At 37.8% G+C, this 16,739-nt stretch overlaps 1 protein-coding gene across 1 annotated transcript; it reads right to left on the bottom strand.

Moving 5' to 3' along the window:
• Nucleotides 1–716: 716 nt before the first annotated feature.
• LOC117405233 (U2 small nuclear ribonucleoprotein auxiliary factor 35 kDa subunit-related protein 2-like) lies at nucleotides 717–9,381 on the bottom strand. The gene is made up of 11 exons (XM_034008136.3): nucleotides 9,282–9,381; nucleotides 8,665–8,744; nucleotides 8,159–8,237; nucleotides 7,738–7,846; nucleotides 6,801–6,887; nucleotides 5,512–5,550; nucleotides 5,021–5,136; nucleotides 4,238–4,451; nucleotides 3,883–3,938; nucleotides 3,483–3,592; nucleotides 717–1,789 (listed from the first exon to the last, which is right to left on the bottom strand). Exons 1-11 carry the CDS (start codon nucleotides 9,320–9,322, stop codon nucleotides 870–872), a joined length of 1,851 nt encoding a protein of 616 aa, XP_033864027.3. The 5' UTR covers nucleotides 9,323–9,381; the 3' UTR covers nucleotides 717–869.
• Nucleotides 9,382–16,739: the final 7,358 nt, after the last annotated feature.

Here is a 16,739-nt window from a genome sequence, read left to right as displayed (position 1 = left end):
AGGGCCTGGGATGAATGGAATGTTGCAGAGTCTGAAAAGGACTTATCCAAATTGGGGCTGATTATTGTGTGCAAACCCAACATAGTATCAGCAACCCCTAATAAAAAATGCATGTCATATTCATAAATATACAAGTCAACCAGAGTCATCACCCCAAGACCCTTCAATAGATAACTGCAGTTTTCTATCTATAAGGATAAGTACACCCTTGTTTTTTGTGTAGCACAGGAATGGGCTGCAATTCAAAAAATATATTTTAATAAAATGGACATCACAAGATTTAAGATGTGTTTCTTGCAATAAGGCTATAGATACTGCAACAATTGCTTAATAAAGTTGGGAGTTCTAGACAAAGGTTCCTCCTACTGGGCAGAAGTTTAACTATTCTTCAAGCACAGCAAACAGTCCAGTTTTTTCTTTATTATAAATCTCCATTGCTTTCCTGTGTACACAAGACAGCTCTTCCATAACTTAAATCCCCTTGACTGGTTTCACAGACCCCTGATTAGCACTAATTTTGAACTACCATCCATAAAGTAATATGTGAATTTGTGAAATCAAACCTTAATCAATTAAAACTACAGTACATACATTTCTCAATCTGATACACAACCTACATTCTGGTAAGTGGCTAAATTATGATGAAATAATGTAAATAGACCAGGAAATATTTGAGTAAAAGTGTCATGTGTCTATAAATGAAACAACTAGATAAATAATTTAAAAAAAACAACATTTAATTATGTCTCACATCAAAAGTATATACAGTACTATTTGAGAAATGTTTCTTCACACACAAGGGGCTTATAACTACACATTTGACTGGAATACTACTATAAACAAATTACTCTAGGGAAATATGTTTTCTCTCAGGTTTCACATTTAGGAACATTATCTTCTTCCTGTTGGTTCTCTGGGATTTCAAGTGCAGGATCAGATTCCAAGACTGTCCCACTATTTTTGACAACCGAGGAGACATCTTGCTGTGTTCCATCTTCCATCAGACAGTCTTTCTCAACAGAACTAGGAGGAGAGTTTTTATCGTCTTCTGAGTGTTTCTTTAAGGAATCGGGGGATTGCTTCTTGTCTGGTGACCGGTTCTTCTTTTTTTCTTTCTTCTGTTTCTTCTTCTTGCTCTTCTTGCTGTGTTTGTGCCGGGGGCTCTTGCAGTCAATCCGTTCTGAGCTCCTGCTCCTTGCCTTTCTTATCTCAGTTTGGCTTGGAGACCTGCCTTTGCTGCAAGACCTTCCATCACCACTACCACTGTGGCTCTTTGATCTTGACCTGTTCCTCTTTCTAGACTCCCTGGGTGACTTGGACAACCTCCTCTTATCTCTACTTTTGGATCTTGTTCTGCTCCTGTTCCTGGATCTTCTCTCTCTCCTGGTGAAGAACCTCTCCCTGCTATTGGATCTCCTCCGCTCTTTGCTCCTTGACCATCCGGCTCTTGACTTCACTCTCTCCTTGCTACGGCTTCTGGACCTTTGAGATCTCAGCCTCTCCCTGCTCCGACTCCTGTTCCCAGCCCTCCTGTCCGATTCCCCATTCCTCCTTCGAGAACCCTCTGGGCTGCAGCTGTGCTGCCTCCTGGACTTGTAATCACTGTGCTGAAATGATCTGCCCCTCCGCTCAGAGTAGCATTCAGAGAACCGCCCGGAATACTGGCTGCTTCTGTCAGGGGACATGTGAAAGTCCCGGTCTGCCTCCCAGAACTGGTTGTCAGGGTTTCTATAAACGTGTAGGAAGTTGCAGTGTTTGCCTCTAGGACACTTCTGCCTGTCGAAAAGACCTGCCAAAGAAAATCAAGGTTCATTACTGAAGAATTATGAACAATTGATAACCTTTACACCAGACATACTGAGCTAAAGGGCCCCATTTCATGAACATCTTAACCTCCAATACTTTTGCCCAGTTGCCTGTCCATAACGAAATAAATGATATCAATATGCAAATCTATTGCACCTTCAACAACGCACGCTGGTGAATGCATATTTCGATCATGTCGAGTGAAAGCCGGATGTGCAGTTTAAAGCCAATTTCATAATTTTGAATTAAGTGCTCATTTGTTTTGTGGAGACAATGGCATTGAGCAAACCCTCCATGAGTAATATACGAAAGTATCAGGGTTTAAGCCAGAATGGGAGGAAGTTTGCTTTCACCGAAAACAGTGGTAAATCTCTGTGTCTCACCTACAACAAATCGCTTACACACTGTAGCTTGTACTACAAGGTGAGCAACTTCAATCATCATTATGAAACAAATCACAACAAAGTTTCACCTGAATATCCTCCTGGATCAGACATGAGGAAAAACAAGCTAGTCTCTTTAAAAGCACACCTTACCAATCAGCAGATGCTCCTTTCAGCGTTCAGTAAAGACGCTGATGTAACGACTCAAGCGAGTTTTGTATGGCATGGAATATTGCTCCTGCCAAAATTCAGATGAATGAATCTTTATAAAAGAGTGTTGGCGCTAGGCTAGAGAATGCATGTTTAAATGTTATCTTGCATGGCTAGAATATTATATCTTGCGTCTAGTGATGAGCAGGTAATCATACAAAAAAATAAAACGCTCTTTATTGAAAACCGAGAATTCAGATCTTCAAGGGAAGAGCTTGTCTATAACAATGTATTTTATTTAAAGTGCATAATACATACAGTATAAACAGAAACCATGGAAAAACACCAGTGTACAGTACAATAAAATACAAGTTACACAGAAACTGCATAAGGCTCTGCAATGTTCTCCCCTGTTCTTGTGCATTTTGCTGCCATCAAGCGATCTACTGTACTGCACAGAATAAGTGCACGATTCTGTTACAATGATTGAAAGAATAAAAAAAAAATTTAAACAATGTTGGTATTTAAAATGTCGTTTGCAAACATTTCATGTTTTACAGTATGTGTCTTGTGGCTCTCAGCCATATGAAAATTGTGCTTTAATTAAGAGAGCGCAGAATGACTGTGTTAATGAGTTTGTCAGAGAACTGTGCTTTGCTGGACAGCCACTATTTATTGCAGAGGTATGTTGGTGACTTCGTGCGACAGTACTGTTTATCAGCTAAAACACTGCCTAACGCAGACAATCTTAAATCGTAAATATTTGAAAATGGTGATGCTTTTGTTGGTAAACTTACATGGAACGCATTGATGGAAATGTGCAGTGTGATTTTTGACACTGTTTTGTGCTGATGTCATGTTCATACCTTCTGTAGAGACTGTTTACGTGGATAGAGAGACCCCCCCCCCCCACACCGATTTTTACCGATGCTTCAATTAAAACTATTTACCGATTTTATCCTTATTTTAATTTATGTAAAATAAACTCCGAAAAATTCCCAGAAAATTTTTTTAAAGGTAAAAACTGAAAACGCGGAACACTATTTATAAGACATGTGTGAGTTTACATGGCAGATGGTTAAAACAAATAGGTACGATGTAAAGGAAGAGTCTGTGTGGTTTTCAGACGGCCTGATTACCTACCACATATTGCTGTCTTCCACCTCGTTACTGGACAGAACTCACACTGAAGCTGCCTTCCTGCATAGTAGCGGCCATTAAAGAGCATAAAGGCTTCCCTGCACTCATCGTCCCTGAAAATTAAAAACACAAAATAGGTGTCATTAAATGCATCTTCAAATGCGTTAATGATACAGCATCTCAAGGTTCGACAGCTATAGTGATTGCACTTAGTCTAAATTATCACTACTAACACTTTGATGATCAAGTGACTCATTAACCATTTTTAGGTTTACCAGAACAGTTATCTTAATGAAATTCCAGTGTTCAGTGGAAATTGCTGATGCCATTACTAAATGTCAGTTTCTTTTTATATAAAAAAAAATAAAATAATAATAATTACGTATTTCAAAAAGCAACTTACGTTTGAAATTGGACATACACATTTCCTCTCAGGTGAGGCTCAAAATTACAGCTAACCTGAAAAATAAAAATGAAAGGAGACGGGTTAGGACATTTCTGGCATAGCCTAGTTATAACAAAAAGGGAGAGCAAGGAATACAATGTTAAGATCCCAGCTCAGTCACTGAACTGAGTCAATTACCTTTTAGTCTTTATATTTCTGCTAAAGAATGATGGCCTGCTGTACCATCAAGAAACCCTAAATATATACAAAATTGTTATATGGATGCCTTTAAATGGGAGGCAGATTTTTAAATAGGTCAATTTCAGACGCAAGACAAATGGAAAGCTGCCTGAGGAGATCTGTCTGCAATTACCTTGAACTGAAGGACCTTGCCCACACTTTTAAACTCAGGAAGCACATCTTCATAGAAGTCCAGAAACTGCTGGTGAACCTCCTCCTCACTGTACTCCAGGCTGGCATCTGTGTCATAGTCATCTCTCCTACTCTGCTCAATCCCAAAGGTCACAAACATGCCTCTGATCATGAGCGTTGGGCTCGAGGCTGGATGAGCGTGCTTGCGAGAGCACCTGTATAAAACAAAGTGAGATTTTAATTGAGCGGCTAAGTTATGGATGACTTTAAATGGAAAGAATTAACACTCGATCTTGAATGTAGTGTAAAAAAAAAAAAGCATTCATCCCATCCAGTAACACAACCATAACTTTTTTTATGCAATGAGGGTCACCTAAATACAATGCCCAGCATTGGTTTACTCTATTAAATTTATAGAAGATATTTTTAAAGAAATATCTTTACCAGTATAATGTATTACAAGAGATACTTGGTAGACAGTATCAAGCCAGGCTTTGTTTCTTGCATTTCTAAATGTATCCCCCTTGCTCAGAAAAGCCCTCCCACAATGCTGCATGACTTGTCACTGCACTTTGACGCTGCCTCCACATAGCAGAGAAAACAAAGAAAGTGCCTTGAAATTACAGACTACACCACAGGCATGCTACATCACAAAATGTGATTTTTACAGTCAAACCACACAAAAAAAAGGAAATGTAGGAGATCAAAATGTAATGATTAGGGTGAGCTGCACAAAATACACGGTATATGCTGTTAAATAAGAGATAAAACACAAAGGAAATACCTGTCTCCAAATCTGCATGCGCCTGTTTTCAGATAGAATGGACAGTTAGCCCTATCTTTCTCTGTTCTGTAATTCACTGGAGCCTCTGGGTTATGCCATGTACCACCGTTTTCCAGCTGTTACCCAAAGCACAAATTCAAGGTAAACACATTAACTTTTTTTTTATTCATAATAGTCAAAAATATGCCAGCCACCAAGCATATATATATATATATATATATATATATATATGTAATAATGCAGCTTTGAACCTACATATACATGTATGCCTTTTTAATTAAATTCTATGACAAAAACACACAATATCCAGCTCTTAAAAGATACTTCAGCAATAACCAGTACAGACTTATAATACTGAAATTATTATTAGTGTTATTATTAGGGGCTTGTAAACTGTACGTACAGCAATGTGAAATAGCAAACTCCTGAAGCCTGGTGTGACACCAGCTCCTACTTGTGTGCAGTAAGACTTACTGTATCAGGGTACATACCTGGCTCTCAGCTTGATCCAGCATTTTCTGCACAGCTTCCTACAAATGGTGCAAACACAGGACTGGTGAAAACCCTGCAGTGAGTTAGCAGATATCTGACAGCCTTTGTTAAGAACACAGCAGTCATGTTTATGACTTTTTTAAAGCAGTTTGAGCATCAAACTAGGGCTCTGAAAAAACTGTAGCCTTTTACCAAATTCAGTTCTCTCTCAAATGCAGGTAAACTGAATATGTTTCTACTTTAGTCCACAGTAAGCAAGATCCTACAGACAAAAGAGTGTATTACAATTTATAATCAGCATTCACTTTTCCAATCTAATTTCCATGAACGGCAGTGTTGCAGGAGCACATTTATTGGAATCATAACATGTTCTTCATAGAAAACAAAAATGTGCATAGACAGTCAACCTAAAATGCATACCAAGCAAACTTCATTTTTACTCATTTTTAAATTTAAACATTGCTAGAAATTGACAACAAAAATACTAAATTACAATGACCATATTATATTAAGACTATCTATAAAGTTAATATTTGTGAAATCCCATTTTGCTACGAATGCAAAAAAAGAAAAAGATACGTCCCCATCCTGTAGAACCAGACGATCTGCAGCACTGTACCTTTTTGTGTATATCTTAGTTAAGGAATAGCATTGGAATGTTAAAAACAACACATATCACAACACATAGGTCTTCCTGCAGCAGATTAAGGTAATACTTACAATGACTTTAAAAAGAGTTAAACCAAGAATATAAAGGTGTATTAGTGCAATTGGATCCTCACAGGTTCTGTATGTTTGTGTTAATATTGATACATTTTATTTTTACCTTGACTGAGGTCAAGTCAAGCTTTCCTTTCACAATACTATAAATTCACTTTCCACGTGTGACAGACATCACCTGACCCCATATAAGAGTCTAAAACTGTGAATAAGAGGCTTAGGAGGGGCCCCCAATGCCTGCTGCACAGTAAGTGAAATAATTGCACTGAGGCAAATTTGAGCATTACAATAAAGGAAAATTCTATAAACAGTCCATCCATTTAATGCAACACAGAAATTTACAAACTTATAAATTGCTGCATGTTATTACTATTTTTACCAATACTGCTTGACATAATAACCATAAGTAGCTAAGAGAACAATTGTCTATAACTGAAATTTAACACATAATTAAACAGACCTGAAACTTGCATCTCAGGCAGTATCGTATTTTATTTAAACAACCCATGCGTTAGCTAATGCAAGAGGATATGTTGTGCATTATTTATCCTCCGAGGGCAGGAATCACCTCTCTGTCTCTCTTCTCCTGCTGTTTCTTCTCTTTTTCATGTTGTTCTTTTCTTTGCTGCTCTTCCCATTCTTCTTTAATTCTCCGCTAGGAGGACAAAAAGCAAAAAGAGACGTCAAAGCACACGCTGAACCAAGCACACTGGACAAACAGTTCAGGACACAACTGTTTCACTGGATTTCATTTTAATTTGACCATGGCAGAAACTGGGAAACAGTTAGACAGAAGTGCAAGCTCCTGGTAGATTTATCTGGTAGCTTTTTGCTGCTATTTAAAAATAAATAAATAAATAAATAAAGCTGCTTTGCCTTAGTAATGACTGTCTTTAAAATGTAAAAAGTAACATACAATTAGACGTATATTTTTATTTCTTATAACACACTTATTTTCTTTAGCAAATGCATGCCTGTCTTAAGGCCGCTACATACCAGATGCGATGCGAGAAGTGAAATTGTGCAGCGATGCGACAAAATATACAGAACCTATACTTTTGATAAGTATCTTTCACATGACAGGCGACGCGGAAGCGACAACCATCCTATTTGAATCCTATTTTTTGCGATTTGTCGTGCGACAACTAGGAACTGACCAATCAGAGAACAGCTTCAATGCACATGCTCCAGCAGGGTGAAGCAGTATCCAGAATGACCGAGGAAAACAATAATACTTGCCATGGAAAAATACCCAGTTTTATGACAAAGTTAATCACAGTTATAAAGATACAGATTTGAAAGATAATATATGGGATTCCATTTCGAAGGAACTGGATAAGCCTGGTATGTATGATTTATTGCTATGTATGTTGCAATACCGTCAGAGATGACACTCAATTTCCACATCATGTTGACGAACACATACCAGTCTTCGTCATAGTTTTGTCAAAAGCAATTTTTAAGTTTTAAGATGAAAGCAATCTTCCCGTTATTAAATCGTATACCTCCTCTTCCTCTCTTTTCAATCTGGCTGCTTCCTCCTTTTCTCTTCTCAGTCGGAACTCCTCCTGCGCAATCTTTTCCTTTTCAAACCATTCAAGGTGCAAGCGTTGCCTAAATAGAGTGAAACAAGAAAAGCTGCCGTGAAAAACGTCAAGAATAAAGCACACATCTGTATAACAGTCCAAATTTCTTGAGATTACGGGGGAAATCCAGCTGTACATTATGTAAGGTTAAGTCCACACAAGAATTATGTGGTCAAGAAATACAAAGCCAAATTGGTCAGGTTTTGGCCCACTTGTGAAGTAACAACCAATTTTAAAGTTGGTTGTTACTTCACAAGCTGTTTCTACTTGGCGACATTTTAAATTGACCACAAAAGAAATGTCACTGTTAAATACTTGTGCAGCGGCAAAATACACAAACCTTTCCTCTTCAGCCCTTCTCTCTTCCTCAAGTTCATCATCTTGCAAAGTGTCCTCTTCTCCCTCTTCTTCAGGTAATTCTGAAAAAAAGACATTTAAGATACTTTCTGCTTTCTTGCTTATTTATAGAACATACTTGACCAGTATAGGATTTTTTATCCGTTGTTTACCAATTTATACCTCAATTTTTCGATCCAATTTGAACGTCACTTCATCGCTGCAACTAAACTTCCCAATGATTATCAACATGCGACCTCCATTCCCAATGTCAAGCCAAGCCACATCCCACACACACACAAGCAATGGATGATACTGAACCCTGGTAAAGGGTTGATGACGCACAATGAAGTACACAACGCCCAGACTTCCTCCCCTAACCATGGGAACGCAAATGAACATCCAGTACAGGGAACATCATGGGCAAACCCTGAAAATACTGACATGCGGAGTTGAACTACCACCTACGTGATCGGAGAGAGGCTCACATTCCACTACAGAACTGCTTACCTGCATCTCTTAGTTTAGCAAAGGCTTGACGCTTTTTTCTCCTTCTCTCTTTCTTCAGGGCAGCTCTAAATTGCTTATGGCTGAGAATGTGTCACAAAAACATATCGTTATTTTCTATAATGCATGTCATATAAAAGCATAACTGTGTTCACTAAACATTCTCTACAGCACATAAAAGCATGTCAAATATCGTAACGCTTAATTTAAGAAAACAATGTATGTCATCAATAAAGGCCTAAACCCTGAAAACTTAATCAGAACTAATTATTTAGGAATTCGAACGGATGAAGTTCTCTGCAACACCAGTCGTAAATACAGTAGTAAGATTTTTTTTTTTTACATTTTATTTAAATTCTCTAAAATTGTATTTCATATTTTGCTGCAGTTGTGGTATCAACACCAGTCAGTCCTAGGCAATTACATACATTGTGCAATTTGTGCGTTTGCTAAAACAGTCCACCGTGCTTGCATTGCTAGTTCTGTGGTCGGTTAACAAAAGCTTGTAATAGTCTTCATCGGCAAAAAAGTTGAACTAATTGCAGCGTAGATAAAAATATTCATTAACTCGTCTGTTTATGACTGTATCTGTTAAGCTTTATATCGTAATTAAAACTTACCCCATTTTCTGGTTGCACTGGGCAACCACGGGCGCCGCCATTTTTGTTTGTATTGTCGTCACTGGCGGGTTAAGGGTTAACCACAAAGAGGTGTGGTGAAATCTGCCTGCTCGAGTGCCTATGTATAGCCAGCAGGGGGAACCAACAAGTTATAGGGATACAGTACAAAGTTCTTAATTCTGTATCAAACCTGGATCAAAATTAACTTCCCTAGAAGGCTCTTTCAGTACATTTTTGACGATTACAGTCAAACAAAAACAAAAATAAAACGTCAAGCTAAACGTACTGCTGCTTAAGAACACCTTTTTGCTTTTCTTGTAATTTTTCTGCATTTGCAAGGCCGTCTGCAGATACTTGACTGTATTGACTGTTTCAACACACAGATGATTTAGTAGTGACAAAGTAATAAAAGGAAATATATGTATTTGTATAGATTTGCTTTATGTGCTTATTCTCTGTGCATCATTGACTCCAACAAAGGTCTCTGTTGTTAAGGCTGGTCTTGGAGCTGAGGGCTCTCTGCCATGTAGCCTCCTTTAAAAGCTTCCCAGTATAACTGTGAACTGATCGTTTTATCAAACTGGTCAAAAAGGACTTAAGTTTTATAAATATGTTATTTTGACTCTTGATTGCTTTACCACATTCAGATGTACTGTAGTTAACTGGAAACTTGATATATATATATATATATATATATATATATATATATATATATATATATATATATATATATATATATATATATATAATTAATACAGCATTGCATTTATTAAAATCCTGCTGACCTTGCATGCTAGGTCAGCTGCTTAGACAGCTAGGAGAGAACCTGTATACTTTTTAAGTTGCGGTGAAGGTGTTAATTATACACTGTATTGAGTAATTTATTTTAATGATTCCTGGCAGGCGGTGGAGTTCCCTGGACTTAAGACTGTTCTTTTTGTCATCAGTAAAAGCCTACAGGGTTAAGCACAAATACTGATTTACCTGGTGTAGGGTCCAGGGACCAGTTTCACAACACTGCTAGCACTTAGCTAGCTAGCTAGCAGGCTATCTTATATAAAAAATACTGCTACCTAAAATACTGCTACCTAAAACTGCTTTGTAAAACAAGCCCCAAGAAAATAAACTCTGTTTGTAATATGTAATTATTTCAAATAGTTTAAGAGACTAGTCTATTTACAGTCAGGTTTATCCATACAGTAGACTCTCAATAATCCATGCTGAAAGCAGTGGTGGAATGTGAATTTAAAATTGATTGAAAAGTGAACTGCGCATGTATAGTATAGTGCAGGTCATCATTTAAAAGTAACATGCAATATATATCTAGTGTAACAGGAAACATTTACAACTGCCTTCATGTTTGTATTTATTTATTCATTGATTTCAGGTTAAATATACATTTTGAGAGTCAAAAACATTAAACGAAGACCAGACAATGCATTATGGTAGATTACAACCAGCACTCTGAACAAATCACTGATCTAAACACCGTCTGGTTACAATTTGATCAGATGAGGAAGAGGCTACTGAATATTTTAAAGAGTAAGTAGCGGGGCTCTGAAAAATATAGCGTTACACATCCCCACATGCTGCCACAGCTGTTTAAATAACACACCTGTAATTGGGCTTTTCATTGTTAATATCCTGACACCTTTTTACACATATAAAATAAAGTCTGTTTCAAAGCACTGTTCAAAATGGACAGTCTAGTGCACTGGGGTTTGAGCTCTGTCCTCTAAATCAAGGCTGGAAAAGCAATACAAAAAAAACAATTATTATTATTATTATTATTATTATTATTATTATTATTATTATTATTATTATTATTATTATTATTGTTTATTTATTTATTTATTTATTTATTTACCCTTACCCAGGGCGACTTACAGTTGTATACAAAAAATACATATCAAGAATTACAGTACAATTAAGAGCAAGATACAAAATACAATGACTTCAGTCCTAATAAGAGCAAATACAAAACACAGTACAATTTGATATCGGGGCAGTTCAAGAGCAGATAACAGTGTTCATAGTTATATCAGGGTTAGATACGAGTGCAAGTGAAATACAAAATACTACAGATTGGGTTACGTGCAGGATTGAATACAGTAAAATAGGGAGCAGATAAGTGCAAGTTAAAGTGCATTAAAGGCAGAGTGCTATATTGTCCAGGAGGGAAGAGTGGAGTTTTACAAGTGTTGTCTGAAGAGGTGTGTCTTGAGGAGGCGCTGGAAGGTGGTCAGGGACTGGGCAATCCTGAGATCCATAGGAAGGTCGTTCCATCACTTCAGGGCGAGGGTGGAGAGGGAGCAGGCTCTGGAGGCAGGGGACCGTAGAGGGGGTACAGCCAGGCTTCTAGTGTAGGCGGAGCTGAGAGATCGGGTGGGGGAGAGATGAGGGCATCCAGGAGGAGATAGCAGACAGACAGGTAGAGATACGGGAGGGGATGGTGGGGTCAGGGAAGGGGGGGGGGGAGAGAGGAAGATCTGAGCATCATCAGCATAGAAATGGTATAAGAAACCATAGGAAGCGATGAGGGGGCCCAGGGAGCGGGTGTAGAGAGAGAACAGGAGAGGACCCAAGACTGATCCTTGGGGGACTCCTGTTGAGAGGGTGAGGTTGAGGTTAACTGGTAGGTGCGTTCGGAGAGATAGGAGGAGAACCAGGCCAGAACAGTGCCAGAGATTTCCAGGTCAGCAAGAGAGGAGGTGACGGGAGAGACGGGAGAGAGGGAGTCGAGGGAGGAGGTGAGGGAGGAGAAGAGGGTGGAGGTAGCAGAGTTTACAGAGAGTTGGGAGAAGGAGTCAATAGGAGGGAGGTGAGAGAGAGCGGTGGAGGCAAGGACAGGGGGAGAGAGAGCAGAGGTTATGGCGGGAGGTGACAGTGGGGGTAGGTGGAATAGGGAGAGAGGGGAGAGACAGTGAAAAAGAGATGAAATAGTGATCAGAGGGTGGAGGGGCAGCAGACCCTGGAGAAGGTGAGGTCCAGTTGACGGCCAGCTCTGTGGGTAGGAGGGGATGGAGAGAGAGAGAAGTTGAAGGAGTGAAGGAGAGGAAGCAATCCGGCACAGTGGGTGGGGTTGGAGAGATGGATATTGAAATCACCTAACAGGACAATTGGGGTAGACAGAGAGGGGAGGGAGGAGAGGAGATAGTCCAGGGGGACGGTACAGTACAATTAGCAGGAGTTGACAGGGAGAAGTTAGTTGGACAGCGTGAAATTCAAAGGTGTTAACAGAGAGTGAGGAGAGGTCAGAGGGGACAGGAAAGGAGGGAGAGTGGAGAAGACCCATCCCACCTCCCCGTCCAGTGAGACGAGGAGCATGGGACAGGACGTGGAGAGAGGACAGGGCAGCAGGAGTTACAGTGTTATCAGGAGAGAGACAGGTTTCAGTGAGAGCTGGCACACACATAGGCTAGCTGTCTATTATACTAAACTGCGCTAAAGACAATACTTAAGCAATACAATAGTTTCAATGCACTTCAATGGGATCACACAACTACAAAATGCTGTGTGGAAACCAATCAAATTGCAAATAACCTTAAAAGTTATAATTGTAAAAAAATTTCAGGATGTTAACAATGAAAAGAAAAATTACAGGTACATTTATTTAAACAGTTGTAGCAACACATGGGGACGCGTAATGCTATATTTTTTGGAACACCACTACTTACTCTTTAAGATCTTAAGTAATACTCTAAGAAACTAAGGGTTAGATTCTCAAAGCTATTTAAGCGCTAATGACAGTTTGGAGTTTGGAGTAAATCTAGCCTTAAGTTACAGGTTGCTAATGTAAGCATCTCAATATTACTAATGTTTCTATTTAGAACCCTATAGAGCAATCTGTGGTTCAGTATATGAAGATGATTTGTTATAGAACCCAAACAAAGCAAGAGTTCCAGTGAAAGCCCAAAGGTATACGTCTGAAGGAATCTTCTTTGAGAAAAAAAAAATGGTGCTAATGTCAATTTAGAGTACACAGCTTTGTGATTTCCTCATCTGTGATGTAATGTTGAAGCTATAAGACTGAATGTCTTAAAACAGAGCACTGTGGCAGATTTAGTGACTTTTACTTAAAAACCTTATCTTTTCTCACACAAGTGGGTGATATTTCTTTTTTTGATTTATTTTTAAATTTACACACACACACACAAATATCAGTAAAACCTCATTAAATTGTCACAGCCAGCTTGTTTTTCAAGAGGGACCCAGGAAACAAAGCAGACAAATGTCTCATTTTCAATCACTCGACAACACCCACAGTACAGAAATGTTCATTAATGAGAATACGTTAAAAAAACAAAAAAAAGATGTAAAGTTGGTACATTCGTATCTCAGAGAAACTGGAGAGGACAAAGAAATTAAAACAAGGTAAAAGCAATCATCCAAATAAAGCAGAAGCACTAATGGATAACTAATGGATAACTGAAACACTACATTTAAAAAAAAACTAACTGAACTGCTGAACCTCGTCTTCTTTAATATTAGCATCACAAGCGTTTCCATGTATTATACAAAATAACAGATGGGCCTCTTCAGTGAGTTACAGGAAAACAATTCCATCTCGGGTTTCTGTGACAGTTTATAAATTACTTGACCTTCGTTCTCGTAATTTATGATGTCACAGAAACCCTAGATGGAATTATTTTCTTGTAACTCACTAAAGTCCATCTAATATATATATATATATATATATATATATATATATATATATATATATATATATATATATATATATTGAACATGTTACTTTTTTTTTTTTTATTATCGCTACCTTCGATAACCAGAGACAGTTACAACACCCCTTCCTCAGCAGATTTGAATGAATGAATTGGCTATCTGTACAACTCTATAGGCTGCCAGGAGAGTTTGTTCAGGTACCTTAATGTACTGTACAGTCAATTATTTAATTTCACATGTCTAAATGTATATTTGTCTACTTTGTTTCGTGGGCCCCTCTTGAAGAACTAGTAAACAAATAGAAACTCAATGTAAAAGAAACAGGCCTCTATTATTATTATTATTTATTTCTTAGCAGACGCCCTTATCCAGGGCGACTTACAATTGTTACAAGATATCACATTATTTTTACATACAATTACCCATTTATACAGTTGGGTTTTTACTGGAGCAATTTAGGTAAAGTACCTTGCTCAAGGGTACAGCAGCAGTGTCCCCTACCTGGGATTGAACCCACAACCCTCCGGTCAAGAGTGCAGAGCCCTAACCACTACGCCACACTGCTGCCTCTAGCTAGTCCTCTGATCACAAAGGACATTCAAGGGCCCTGTTCACAATGCTGTAGTTTATTTGTTTTTTAAAGTATGTTTTGCTGGATTATATAAAGCTTTTGTAAGCCTTTTCACATGCAACTAGACTGTTGTAAAGAAACCAACAACAGTCTATTTCCATTTACCATTTAGTCTCCTGATAACTGCTAATAGTTTTTAAGTAGCACTTATTCATCTATAATCTATAAAAAAATTTAAAAAATACATACGAGAAATGCAAAATTACATAATTTGAATGGCAAAGAATGGGTGGTTTTCTTCAAACCCATATTGTTAAAACATTTGTTTTAATGAACAACAATTAATAAAACTAGAAACAAAAAAACTATTATAATTCAAGGTATCTTAAGCACTCAAATAGTTCTCAGTTTTGTAACAGTTTTGTAACATGTTCAAAAAATATGTGTTAGTCTGGGGTAAATGCTTTGAAAATATGTGTTAGTCTGGGGTAAATGCTTTGAAAATATGTCCCTATTTGGTACTCAGCCCTACATTTAGCTTTGTTATCTAGCAATTACTTCATGGAAACATGTATTGAGCATAAAACATATGACCTAAAAAAATGTGTTACATTGGGCATGAAGAAGTACCTACTATAACCATTAATTTCATACTGCATCACCACCCGTCAGTAATCATCGCACTGCACTAATGAATGTTTTGTTAATTAGTATATTCCACATAAACCATGTTGGATATACTTTGAAATACAGGTATATTAACCACATGTTATCATTCACTAATATTTACCACATGCAGTACCACACAATTTCAAAATTGCGAGGAAGGAACTCCCTACATTCACAACATGTAAAGTATTTAACAATGTTATTTTCCCATTTTGTTGTACGTCCGTATGCCAGCATTAAATATTGTAACAAAAGTGTGTAGTTTGTATCTCGAATTGCCCAACACTTCTAGTTGAACCAAGACTTTAAAATTACATTTTGTCTCAACTAAAAAAATTTATGTAATGAGGATCGGTTAATTATGGTTTCTTTGATGACTGTACAAAATCCTAAGGTAGCAACCACTGAAAATGTAGTGCTTAGTAAATCTTAACTATTAGGCACCAACCCTGTTTTTTGTGTTTATGGTTCAATTAACTGGGCAGCATTAGAAGTTAATTAGACTGTTCTTTTGAGTGTTCCAACATCTTGTACTGGAATAAAGTATTTGCTCCAGGAAGACTGTGTGCTGAAAGCTGAGAAAACAAAAACTCAAAGGACCTACTAAATAGTTTTTTGTTACTTAAACATGGAAACAGAATGTATAATCCCAATGAAAGAGAGAATGTCAGAGAGAGGTCAGTTATAATCATATACTGGCAATTGCACAACAATCCATTGTGTTAATATTGGTGAAATACTGTATGCAATGTTTCCGAAGGATATTTAAGCAGGGTATACAGACTAAATGTGAAATCTGATTTTCAGTGCTGACCTAACCTCAATTTACAATGATTTCTATGCTACTGACAAGTTATAAATACTTGTGTTTAAGAAAGTTAATGGGTAGTCCTGGTGAAGAATTAACAGTGTTGAAAGCCATATCTCAGCAAGCTAGTGAAGCTTCATGTGTTATCCTGTTACCCTGTTTAAACAAAGAAAACAAACTATTTACTGGACCTCATCTTCGAAGTTTAAATAGTTTACCTAAAATGTGCTGCTGTGTAGGTAGGACTGTGGGCAAAGGCATACAGTTTGTGATATACAGCATACCCTGGCAAACCAAAAAATAAAAAAAAAAACATGCTAAATTATTTTAATGAGCAAGCCATCTCACAAGAGCAGTTGTAACCCAGCATACCTTATCTAGCAATGACGAATGGCTGGTTGGGAGACATAAGAACATAAGAACATAAGAAAGGTTACAAACAAGAGGAGGCCATTCGGCCCATCTTACTCGTTTGGTTGTTAGTAGCTTATTGATCCCAGAATCAAGCTGTCAGCTTCAAAAAACATTACTGGGGAGTTGGTTCCAGACCCTCACAATTCTCTGTGTAAAAAAGTGCCTCCTATTTTCTGTTCTGAATGCCCCTTTATCTAATCTCCATTTGTGACCCCTGGTCCTTATTTCTTTTTTCAGATCGAAAAAGTCCCCTGGGTCGACATTGTCAATACATGTATTGCCCATTGAACCCCACTAAATATGTAGCCCAGAA

Source organism: Acipenser ruthenus, chromosome 9, assembly GCF_902713425.1.
Source record: "Acipenser ruthenus chromosome 9, fAciRut3.2 maternal haplotype, whole genome shotgun sequence".
NCBI classification, from domain to species: Eukaryota; Metazoa; Chordata; class Actinopteri; order Acipenseriformes; family Acipenseridae; genus Acipenser; species Acipenser ruthenus.
The sequence above is the reverse complement of the archived record's forward strand: the minus strand, read 5'-3'. Positions and strand labels throughout refer to the sequence as shown.